This window comes from Dipodomys spectabilis, unplaced genomic scaffold (genome assembly GCF_019054845.1).
Source record: "Dipodomys spectabilis isolate Male_0828 unplaced genomic scaffold, ASM1905484v1 ptg000076l, whole genome shotgun sequence".
NCBI classification, from domain to species: Eukaryota; Metazoa; Chordata; class Mammalia; order Rodentia; family Heteromyidae; genus Dipodomys; species Dipodomys spectabilis.
In genome coordinates, this window is record NW_024870753.1 from 3,011,002 (window position 1) to 3,023,203 (window position 12,202).

At 49.2% G+C, this 12,202-nt stretch overlaps 1 protein-coding gene across 3 annotated transcripts in view; it reads left to right on the top strand.

Annotated features, from left to right (window-relative positions):
- Positions 1-5,993, top strand: part of Ttc12 (tetratricopeptide repeat domain 12) — a 42,147-nt gene extending 36,154 nt beyond the window's left edge. For all 3 annotated transcript variants that reach the window (XM_042682886.1, XM_042682883.1, XM_042682884.1), the window contains 4 exons: positions 1,366-1,467; positions 3,284-3,383; positions 4,508-4,733; positions 5,872-5,993. In XM_042682886.1, the coding sequence (XP_042538820.1) occupies positions 1,366-1,467; positions 3,284-3,383; positions 4,508-4,733; positions 5,872-5,947 (504 nt within the window). In that variant the 3' untranslated portion in view covers positions 5,948-5,993. The remainder of the gene's footprint in view (positions 1-1,365; positions 1,468-3,283; positions 3,384-4,507; positions 4,734-5,871) is intronic.
- The last annotated feature ends 6,209 nt before the right edge of the window (positions 5,994-12,202 follow it).

The window sequence follows — 12,202 nt, forward strand, 5'->3', positions numbered from 1 at the left end:
AGCATCCCCAGATGCACTGGTTTGTTTTGTTTTGGTTTTTTAGGGGGGCGGGGGTTGTGGGTCATGGAGCTTGAGCTCTGGGCTTGGGCGCTGTCCTTGTGTTCTTCAGCTCAAGGTGAGCACTCTACCACTTGAGCCACAGCAACACTTCCGGTTTTCTAGTAGTTTATTGGAGATAAGAGTCTCACGGAGTGTCCTGCCCCGGCTGGCTTTGAACCTCGATCCTCAGATCTCAGCCTCCTGAGTAGCTAGGATTCAGGTGTGAGCCACCGGCGCCCATCTGCACTGTTTTTTAATTAAAGAACTGATTGGGCAGCTAAGGGTTACCAGACATTTCGAGAATGCTACACTCAGAAATTATTTTTTTTAAGTGTAAACATGAAAATGGAAAGAAGTATAGGAAATCAAAGAAAGAATATAACTGCCATTTATAGCTTGGGAAAGATTAAAGGTAGTATATCCAGAAAACTGTAGCTGCTAATTTTTATTGGGATTTTTATTTTGATTTTGTCAGTCATGGGGCTTGAACTCTGGGCCTGGGTACTGTCCCTAAGCTCTTCAGCTCAAGGCTAGCACTCTATCACTTGAGCCACAGTGCCACTGCTGCTAATTGTTATTATTATTTTTAATCTGAGAGCTGAAAAGTAAATGGAATCACCCAGAAAGTAGGACCCTTCCCCCCCCAAAAAAAAGTCCAAAACCTCAGAAAGGTAAAGGAAAATGAAAAGACACAAAGGACAAATACAGGAAACAGTTCTCCTAAGGAGGGTCCTGGGGGCATGGGGGGCCCTGGGAGGTACTGGGGAGACCTTGCTTTCTGAGGGGAGCTGGCTGTTTTTGTGTGACACTGAAATAAACTGGTTGGTCTCTGTGCACCTGGGGCAAATGTTTGCAGCCCTCCCAGTGGTCTACCTAGCAGCTTTGTTAAGAGGAACCACACATGTTCTGTGCTCCTTGACTATTTCATTGTTTTGTTGTTCTTTAAAATCCAAGTATAAATCTGGCACAGGCAGCTCATGCTTGTAATCATAGCTATTCAGAACTGAGATCTGAGGATTGCGGTTCAAACCCAGCCCAGGCAGGACAGTCTGTGAGACTCTTGTTTCCAATGAACCAGCAAAAAGCCACAAGTGGTGGCGGAAATGGTGAGAGGACCAGTCTTGAGTAAAAAAGCCAAATAAGAGAACACAAGGCCCTGGGTTCAAGCCCCAGTACTGGCAGGAGATGGGGGATACAAATCAAGTAGCAGGTGGATAAAAATCAAGGAGGGGACCAATAATAACTTTCAGCTTCACCAAACTTGTAAGTCATCTGCATTTCTACAAAAACATTTAATAATTCCCCTCCCCCACCCGCTCCCCTCAGAGAGCTGCCGGTGTTCTGAGCCGAACTCTTCCTTCCTCTCTGAAAATCATCCGGGAGGCTCTGAGAGCAGGAATAGTGAAGAAAATGATTAAATTCCTGAAGGTAAAGTAACTTTACTGCCTACCACCTCTTACACATCCAGAACTCAGCCATTTTTACTCAGGGAACAGCACAAGTGTGGGCTTTGATCAGTGAATGTACCACTGTGTCACCCCTACCGCATTTCCAGCTTCTGGGATAGCCAGTCTCTTCCGCCTGTCCACTGGACAGGGCTCTGAATGCCACGATTGCTGAGCAAATAACCAACAAAAGAAATGCTCTTTAGGTACAGCCTTGGAAATGGTTTGGCCACGGCTGGAGATGGAGCTCAGTGGTAGCAGGCTTTCCTGGAATGTGCAAGGCCCTGGGTTCCATTCCCAGCACTGAAAGTAGAAAAGAAAAGAAAAACAATGCTTACTCTTTGAAGCCCAACTATAAGATGCATGGCCTCTGTCCTTAAGATGGTATGCATAACTTCCTGCCAGTTACCTTGTTCTCGGACCCATGATGCTTTATGTAGTTACAAGGAGTGTGTCAGATGTAATCCATTTATGAGACCAAGAGGCCGTGGAGTTGCCACGTGACCAAAGGATGATAGGATTTCCCCCCAAGAAGTGAGTGCAGCGCATGCAAATGGGTGACTAGATTCACTTGCAAGGCAAAGTGAATTATTGGGCTGCTGTTGCTGAATCCCACTTGTGATATCTATGTCCGGTGAGGCCCTCTCATCCATGTTAGTGGGGTCCACACAAACCCCAGGCTGAGCAGAGCCTGAAAAAAGAGGGGGTGCTGCCAAAACATGGGGAGAGCTGGGGATGGGACAGTAGGAGTGAGTTCAGAGTGCTGCCTGGACAGTGACATGCTACGGCTGTGTGTGTGTGTGTGTGTGTGTGTGTGTGTGTGTGTGTGTGTGTGTGTGTGTGCATCCACGCATGCCAATACAAGGGCTTGAACGCAGGGCCCGCATGGTTTTTTGCTCAAAGCTGGTGCTCTACCACTTGAACCACAGCTCTATTTCTCAGTTTTTGGTGATTAAATGGAGATAAAAGATTAACAGACTTTCCTACCTGAGCTGGCTTCAAACTGCCATCCTCAGATCTCAGCCTCCTGAGTAGCTAGGATCACAGACATGAGCCACCGGTGCCCAGCCACATTCTAAAACTTCTGTAACCAGACTGTGGGTGGCATGCTTTCACGTGTCACACATATGCACGTGCACCCACGTGCACACAGGATGTTTTTAAAGGTTACGATTGCACAGTTGTTACCTCTGATGGTGATATTCTGTCCGCCTTCATCTACAAAGGAGAAGCGACACCGCAGGTTCGCTTTTGAGGTTGGGGGCATCTGCCAGCATCACTGTCTCCCAGCCGCTCGCAGTCTACCGGAGTTGTCAGGTGTACATAGAAGGGCTGCATCCCTGCCTGGGGTACCGGCTAGCTCGGGCGTCAGGGGGTGAGTTATGCTCCAGGCATTACTCTCAGTAGAGTCCTCCTTTGGACATCCAAGAAGCCACTAGTACCTCAACACTTGCTCACTATGATTATGATTTTTGGTCCAGAAAGATGAAAGTGCCAGGTGCTGTGACTCATGGCTGCAATCCTAACTACTCAAGAGGCTGAGCTCTGAGCATCACCGAAGCCAGCCCAGGCAGGAAAGTCCCTAAGACTCTTATCTTCCATTAACCTGCAAAAAGCTGCAAGTTGAGCTGTGGTTCAAGTGGTGAGGCAACAGCTTTGAGCAAAAAACAACAACAACAAAAAATAAAACAAACCTAAAGAACAGTGCCCAGGCCCTGAGTTCAAGCCTGGGTACTGGCACCAAAAAAAAGAAAAAGAAAAAGGAAGTATTGGTGTTCTGATGTCCTTCTGGAATCTAGACAGGAGGCCAGAGCGCGTCACGTTATGCCATAAAGATCCTGGCTGTCTGCACCAACAGTTTCCACGAGGCTCGGGAGGAAATAATGAAGCTGGACAAAAGTAAGTGACCGTGTCGTGAAGGCTCCGCCATCCAGAGGCTAGCCCATCCCAGAAGCTGCCGGATGAAACCAAGCATAGGGAGGGGCTTGTCGGGAATATCCGAGCCCAGTTGTCCGCTTACCTGGACAGAAAAGCAGTTCACTAGACTTGGGTTACATACAGGCAGGCAACTCAGAGAAAGCAGGGTCGAAGCTTCGGCAATCTGAAGACCTAACATAGCTCTGTTTCTTCAGAGAGGGAGAGAGAGATGAAATACCTTCAATGAACAAGGGTAGAGTCTGAACCTATCTTCATTCTGTGACTTACATCACAGCCAGGCTGTCATGCAGACGGTTAATATTCTCCTTCACGAGTCAAGCTGGGACTTCTACCTGAGCCTTCTACCTGAGCAGATACAAGATGCTAGCACAGGGCTTTGCATTCAGGCTGCTGGGTAAAACACCTCACCGTGGTGGGGGCTAGAGAGGCTTTTTAGAAGATAGATTTTCTGGTGATGGTGGCTCACACCTATAATCCTAGACACTCAGGAGGCTGAGATCTGAGGATCTGGTTTGACGCCAGCCCAGACAGAAAAAGCCATGAAACCTAACTCCAATTAATCACCAGAAATGTGGAATTGGAGGTATGGTTCAACTGGTAGAGGGCCAACCTTGAGCAAAAAAAATCCAAGCAAGCAAGGGTACAAAGCCCTGAGTTTAAGCACCAATATAGCCAATATAGGAACCACCATCCCCCCCCAAAAAAAATGGGAAAGAAGGAAGGGAGAGAGGAAGGAAGGAATGGAGAGAGGAGGAAAGGAAGGAAAAGAAGGAAGGAAGGAAGGAAAGAAGGAAGGAAGGAAGGAAGGAAGGAAGGAAGGAAGGAAGGAAGGTGGGAGGGAGGGAGGGAGGAAGGAAGGAAGGGGAAGGAAGGAAGGAAGGTGGGAGGGAGGGAATAGACCTACCCGAGATGGCACAGGGACAGGAGTGGAGGAAGGTCAGCCCGCTCAGAGGATGTTTGCTGGATGCGTGAGCACATCTGTCTCAGCATTTCAGGGGAAGCACGGCATTCAGGGAGACCCTGGGACCCCCCCCCAGCCTCCTATCTGGGGAGGGATTGATGCCTGTGTCCTTCTGTCCCCACAGAGTTCAGCGTTCTGGTGAAGGTACTCAACTCAAAGGATGAGATTGTGGTGGGTAATGCTGCCCTCTGCCTTGGCAACTGCATGGAGGTGCCCAGTGCTGCATCTTGCCTGCTGAAGACAGACCTGGTACCAATCCTGCTGAGGCTGACAGGCAGTGACACACAGAGGCCATCCGTGCAACTCAACGCAGGCATTGCTCTGGGGAAGCTGTGCACAGCCGAGCCCAGGTACCAGGGCCTACTGCCCACCAAGCCAGAGAGGACAGGCCAAGCTAGGCGCTGTGCTTTGTTGGAGGCCATGCCATGCAGAACTCAAGAGCCTCACCCTTGCCTTCCACCTTCTTGCCCCTGACTGGTACTCTACCAATGAGCCATGTTCCTAGTCCAGTATTTTGCCAGTTAATGAGAGATGGACTCTTACAGACTTTTCTACTTGGGCTGGGTTCAGACTGCAATCCTCAGATCTCAGCCTCCTGAATAGCTGGAATTATGGCGTGAGCCATTGATGCCAAGCCACGTTGTTTCTCCTTTAGCTCAGAATCCCGCCCTGCTTGGGTCTGGTTAATAGCTTTAAACCCCCATTATGCATGCCTTGAAAGGTCTAGCCCGAGGGCTGAGCCATGACCCCTGGCATGAAGTGGAGAGCCTGGTGGATGGAGCGAGGATGGTTCCTTCCTTACAGCTAGCTACCCCTAATTCCCTTCGGTAAAATAAGGGTTGGTGTGGTTGACATCTAAGGGCCTTCCAGATTCTGTTTGACTAATCTAATGGAGGAAATAGGGGAGAGAGAGAGAGGGAGAGGGAGGGAGAGAGGGGGAGAGAGAGAGGGAGAGAGAGAGGGAGAGAGAGAGAGAGAGAGCGTGCCAGGTGCCAGTGGCTCACACTTGTAATCCTAGCTGCTCTGGAGGCACAGATCTGAATTCGAAGCCAACCCAGGCAGGAAAGTACCTGTAAGACTCTTACCTCTAATAAACTACTCAGAAAAAGCCAGAAGTGGCACTGTGGCTCAAGCTAGCCTTGAGCAAAAGAGCTCAGGGACAGCACCTAGGTCCTGAGTTCAAGTCCCATGACTGACAAAAAAACAGCTTCCTTCCACAGGAAGTAAGGTTTGGTAAACCAGGATGAGCTCGCTCAGAGTGGCAGCCTGCCAGGGGTTTCCAGAGAACACGCCTGACACTGGCAAGCAGAGAGCTTTGCGTTTGCTGGGCTCCTGAGAGCCTTCCTCACCGACCCGATCACTAGGGCTCCCCACTTGCCCTCCTCGCCCAGAATGTTGGGGCTGAGGTCCCCAGCGGGCTCCAGAAGGCAGGAGATGGCTCCGACGTGTGACATTCATGGCCTGGTGTTTGTGTTCTGATTACCACAGGTTTGCCATTCAGCTGAAAGAGCATCACGGGATAGAAATTCTCAACTCCGTGATGAAATACATCAATAATTCTTGACAGACGTGGTGTGCCACATTACGGGTTGTTGCTGTGCTAATAAAGACCATTGAAATAGCCATTCCAGATCAGAGTGATTCTTTTCTTCATCTGTTGCATTTTCATCTGGTCACTCCCTCAGCACCCATCCCACCTGTCTCCAGATGTTTCTTCCTCCTCTGCAGAGGCTCGAAGCCAGCTGACCCAAAGCCACATTTCCCATTGCCTTTGAAGTGCCTTCTGCTACTTTCTGCCCCGTTTGCTGTGTCTTGCTGGCAGAATGCTGGGGGGGGGGGGGGGTAGCAGTAGATGGAGGAGGTTAGGCTGTGGTACTTCAGCATCTACAATCCAGCTCTGAGTACTTTAAGATCATTACAGTGGTAACCGAGTGAGTGGTGGCAGCTTCTGAAGCCCAGCACACGAAGATCCTTAAGCCCAGTGGCCTGACTTTTCAGGTAAGTTACTTACATGGCAGTGAGGTTTGGGAACGGGAATCCTGCCTGGGATGGGGTTCTGAGTACCCTCAGAGCTCAGGAGCCAAATAACTATGGCCTGCCAGGGCCTGGAGCAGGGCTGTAATGACATTGGCAGGACCCTGGGGTGAACAGAAAGTACTGGAATCCATGACCCTAACGGATGTGCCTCTGCTACTTCCTGTTTGTCCTGACTTTAGAACTAGGAAAACTTGTTGATTGCCATATCCTCACTATGATATTAGCTCTTTCTCCTCAACCCCCAGAGCCTCAGGCCTTAATCTCCTTGGCGCCCTGGGAAGAGGGGAGCAGAGGCTAGCAGGCCACCCAGAGCAGCCATCACCCCCTGTACACATCCTTGGCATGGTAGCCAAGGGCCGACCGAGATGAGAAACTGGCTGGATCACTTCTTTCTGTTTAACAGGTTCTCTAATGTGATCTCAGTTTCCAAAGGGCAAAAATGAAAAAGGAGGTGTTCTTTGCCTTGGTCTGACTGTGGCCTGAGGCTGCTCCCCTCACCCCCACCCCACTGCAAGGGTGGAGAGGCAACCCCTGAGATGCTAGCAGGGCGGGGCGGGGGGGGGGGGGGACACAGGATGGTGGAGCATCGCAGCCAGCCACCAGCCACCTCAGTTCTTCCCAGTGCTAGAGCTGGACTTCTGTCACCGGTCAGTCACAAGGAACAGCTCTGTGTGACTGGCCGGCTGCCAGGTGTGCCAGTGCAGCTCAGCCTGAGCCACAGCTCCATCCATCTCCAGCATTTGCACTTTTAATCTCCAGCAGCTCCATCTGCTCATTCCCATCCCTGGCATCCCCTCCAGCTGCAATGCACACAGACGTCTACGCCTTCTGGGCAGCTGAGAGACAAATTTTCCCATGAAAATGGGTGAGTGAGGATTTCACTGCATCAAAGGCATGAGCAGACAGCAAGAATTATTTGAACCAGAAAACAAGGGCTGAGGGCTCATAGGACGCTCACGCAGAAAATCAGTCAGTGGTCATCTGCCGTGCATCCACAATCTGCTTTATTGGAACCTACCCCATGCCATTCACTGACCCAAAAATGTCTCCTTTCACAAGAAAGTAGAGATACAGAAAGGCCGGTGAGTGATCCTCAACATCTTTCCCCTGGGTTCAGAAGCCCTGACCTCAGAATTCAAAAAAAAGGTAAGACATAAGACCCAGGAACAATTACAAATCAACACACCCAGAAGCCAGTGTGCTCCTCAGAGAATTGTCCCAGCCCTGGGAGCAAGTGAATGGAGACACGAGGAGGAGAGGGGCACCACCAAGGAGATGTGAGGACGACTTTCTGGACTTAAGGATTGAGATGATTTCTGCGCAGAGCTGAGGAAGAGGAGCTATCATTGTTAGCAGGTCAGCCCCACTGTCTGCCCATTCCTGTACACCCTTCTCTGGAGTTCTCAAACAAGGGGACTTTGATTGGGGTTGCTAGGTGACCCTACCCCAAAGATGGGGGATAGGGAAATAGAAGCTCAGGTTTACTGTCCCCCTCTGGAGTAGACCTCCAGGTCCAGTGTTATCCCGATGCAGATGCACCTGTAGAAGGGGAGAGCTGGGCTGGTGACAAAGGCTGCTGGCACCCCAGATGGGTTGTGAGAGCAGGCCCAGGAAGAGCAGGAGATGGTAGAGCAAGACTTCAGTGGTCTCAGGTGTGGCTGAACGTAGTCCACATTCGAACCAAGTAAGAAAGGGGCAGGTACTAGCCATGGCTCCCTTGGATGATTGCAGCAGCCTCCTTATGATTGGCCTGCTTCCTTCCGGACCTATGCCAGCCTGCACACTGCAGTCTGAGTAATCCTCTTAATGCTACTTTCAGTCCATTGCACCCCTTCCCAGCCACCAACTGTCAAGGGGATAAAGGGCACAGTCCTTTGCTTAGTGCTGGGGGCCTCTGCAGTGTGAATGCACATGGCTTTAGAAGATGATAGAGCTTTTCTGATTTGCTACCGAGCAAGCCCTCTCAGTTCTCCTACCCTCCTGTAAGGACTGTGTGTGGTCTTTACACTGCGTGTAAGGGCTATGATTCATACAGTGAAAGTGTTATGTCCAATCAGCATCCCTCCACACACCCCCCCCCGGGGGGGGGGGGGGTGGTGACTCAGACTGAAATCTGAGGATCAAGGTTCAGAGCTAGCTTGGGCAGTAATGTCTGTGAGAATCTTATCTCTAATAAACTGCAGAAAAAAGCAGAAGTAGAGATGTGGCTCAAGTGGTAGAGTGCTAGCCTTGAGCAAAAGAAGCTCAGGGACAGTGCCCAGACCCTGAGTTCAAGCCCCTGGACCAGCATACATCCACACACATACACACACACACACACACACACACACACACACACACAAGCATGTCTATTGTTACCCTGAAATCTACTTTTCCTTATTAAATAAGAACACTGTCTCCCCTTTGTCTAAGTTTAGGAACTGTTCTATAATTTCACTGTTGTTGGGCGCCGTTGGCTCATGCCTGTAATCCTAGCTACAGGAGGCTGAGATCTGAGGATCGAGGTTCAAAGCCAACCCAGGCAGGAAAGTCCGTGAAACTCTTTTTTTGGGGGGGGAGGTCCAGTTGTGGGGCCTGAACTCTGGGCCTGGGCGCTGTCCCTCAGCTCTTCAGCTCAAGGCTAACGCTCTACCACTTGAGCCATAGCGCCACTTCCAGCTTTTTTCTTTTTGCTTATGTGGTGCCGAGGAATCAAACCCAGGGCCTCATGCATGCAAGGCAAGCACGCTACCACTGGCCACCCCCCCCCACCCCCCCCCACTCCCCCCACCCCCCCACCCCCCCCCTCCCCCCGGTGAAACTCATCTCCAATAAACCACCAGAAAACCAGAAGTGGCGCTGTGGCTCAAGTGGCAGAGCACTCACCTTGAGAGGCCCTGAGTCAAGCCCCGTGACCAACAACAACAACAACAACAAAAACAGTTATAAATTATTTCCTCCCCAACCAGAATTTATATTTACTAAGGAACCTGAAAGATTTCTTCTCCTCAGGAAGTCTTATGGACAATAAGCATAGACCAAAAGAATTTAATTGTCTTGCTCTAAGGGCATTTGGAGGCCGTGACCTTGAGCTTGTGCTTTGACCCAGTCCTCAAGGGCACATGGACGAGTCACCAGTAGTGAGGATGGCCCATTCTCCATCCTGGCAATCCCTCCTTTGGGTCTCAAAGACACAATTAGACATCACTTGTTCCTTCGCGACTCGGAGACCTTTGTGGCTCTACCACAATTCTCCCTCACAGAACCCACAAGCAAGTAGAGACCATAGGCCTCCGGGATGCCAGGCCCAACCTCCACCCTGCGGTGTGACTCCCACGCAGCCTAAGCAGCATCATGCAGAGTCGCCATTTTAAGTTCTTCAAAGGCCTTTTATATCAGCGAGCTCATTTCATCTGCACAATGTCCCTGTCAGGCAGGTGTCATTATTTCCCATTTGAAGCTAAGGGAGGTGAGGCCTGGGGAGTGAATGTCTTGTCCAGATTTTTCCTGAGGAAATCCTAGCTGTGTCAGAGCCAATCTGCAGCCATCACCTTAAACCTCACCGCCTGCCTGCCGTGTAGTCCTGTTTCTCATCTCATTAATTTTCCGGTCAAAACTGCAGCACAGTCAACCAAGCACAGTCCTTCCCTTGCTCCCTGTGTGAAGGGGGAAATGTAACTCTAACCCCTTTAAGGATTTTTTAAAAAATTTTTATCAGAAAGCCTCACTAATCCACCAGCAGTCTGTTAGATAACAGTTTAAATCTCCACTCTGCAAGGGATTATCTTCCCATCTGATCGGCCGTAGCTCAGGAGAGGAGCGGTGGGGTGTTGGAAGCATGCAGAGACCATGGTGCTTTGTCTGCCAAAGGAAAAAAAAAATGGAGATGCTGAGATTTCCAGACCCTGATGCCCTCCCTCACACGGGCAGATCTGATGTCCAAGTTGATCTCCAGTAGCTGCGCAGCCAAGGTTACTTAAATGACAGCACATTCCTGAAAAGCTCCTCATTCAATTCCGGTCATAAATATAAATTTTTTGAATCAAGTATCTACTATGTACCAAACGATGTTAGTTCATCATGACGTTGGGTAAAATGAATTCTAGGCTGGACACCAGTGGCTCATGCCTGTAATCTTAACTTTTCAGGAGGCTGACATCTGAGGATCACAGTTCAAAGCCAGCCCAGGCAGGAACGTCTACAAGATTCTTATTTCCAATGAATCACCAAAGAGCTAATAGTGGAGCTGTGCCTCAAGTGGTAGAGCACCAGCCTTGAGCACAAAAACTTGGGGACTGTGCCCAGACCCAGAGCTCAAGCCCCTATACCAGCAACAAAAAGAAACAAATTATTCTCTCATCCATTTCTCTAATTAGAACAGAGTAGTATCAATACATGAAACCCAGTCAGGTACAAGCAATCAGCTACTCCCCCTAGGGCTACCAGGGCCTGGGATTCGGTCCCAGCACCATGCCTTTGAACCTCTAAAATAGTGAGCTTAATAACTTTTCTTTATAAAGTGATCAGTCTCCGATCTTTTGTTATAGTGAAGGAAAACATGAATATTCCTATTTTTCCATTCAGAAGGACGGAAACCCTCCTGGGCTCCAGTGAATAATCTCTGAGAACTAGAGCTACAGAGACTGGCTTCTTCTTTGCCTTAGATATCTACTGGGGTACTGTAGCATACTAAATGCCATCAGCTTAAGGGATACTCCTGTTGTCTGGGCTTCACCACACATCAGAGGCTCTAGAACCACAAAGAACCACAAAGATGTACATGCTGTTCTTCTTCTTCTCTGGACTATTGGAATCGTATGACAGTCAGGTCAAGAACTGAAGTTGGAACACTGTCTTTAAAACACAGACATTTCAAATAACCAGGCTGTTTTCTGCCACCACTAAAGTTATTAAGAAAATTACTCTCGGCAGGACTGTCAGAAAGTGTTTCTGTATCAGGAGGCAGAAATGACGTAGCCCACTGTGGGTTATTTCAGAAGAAACTCGAATCAGTGGGAAATTGAGAGTCAAAGGCCACTGTTTGATATAGCCAGGCTCAAGAACTCAAATGAGCAACCCATTAACTTGGGCCAGGGTCTTTGACTTCCTATTCCTTGAAGACTGGACAATGAGTATTTGCTTGTCTGGTCTACAAGATAAGCCATCATCTTCCAGGAATGATGCAATGATATTCCTTGGATGCTTAGGCCTCCCTCATGCTTCAACCACACAGTGCAGGTGGATCAGGTTACCTTAGTTCATGACCTGTTGCTGTAATGCAGTACCACCACAGGCTGTGTAATTTAAGAAGAATAGAAGTGCATTTGCCTCATGGTTGTGTCAGGTAAGGACCTTCAGCATCATATTGTGGCAGCAAATGATCACATGTAGGAGAGACAAAGCACAGATGACAGCCTTGGGTTATAATAGTAACCCATTCATGAGAGAGACCCAAGTCCTTGAGAATAATCACTCATTCCTGAATTTGCAATCATGATACTGTTCAATATGCAAATGAAGGATTGTGTTTGCACCAATCACAGGTCTTCTCTTGGGCCGAAGTCCCATAGAAGCTGTGTGCTGCTGCAGTGCCTTCTGGAGGTAGAATCATGCTTTGGATGTTGGCATGAGGACAGTCTGGCAACCTTGATGGCAGTACTTTGCTCAAAGCAGCCAGGGACTCAGAAAAGGGTCCAGCATCTGTCAGGGATGAAGTCTCTCTAGCCCCCAACATCTCTGCACATTTAAAGGGGAGAAAAAAACTCTCAAAAGAATGCTGATAACAATACTTTAACATTATTTC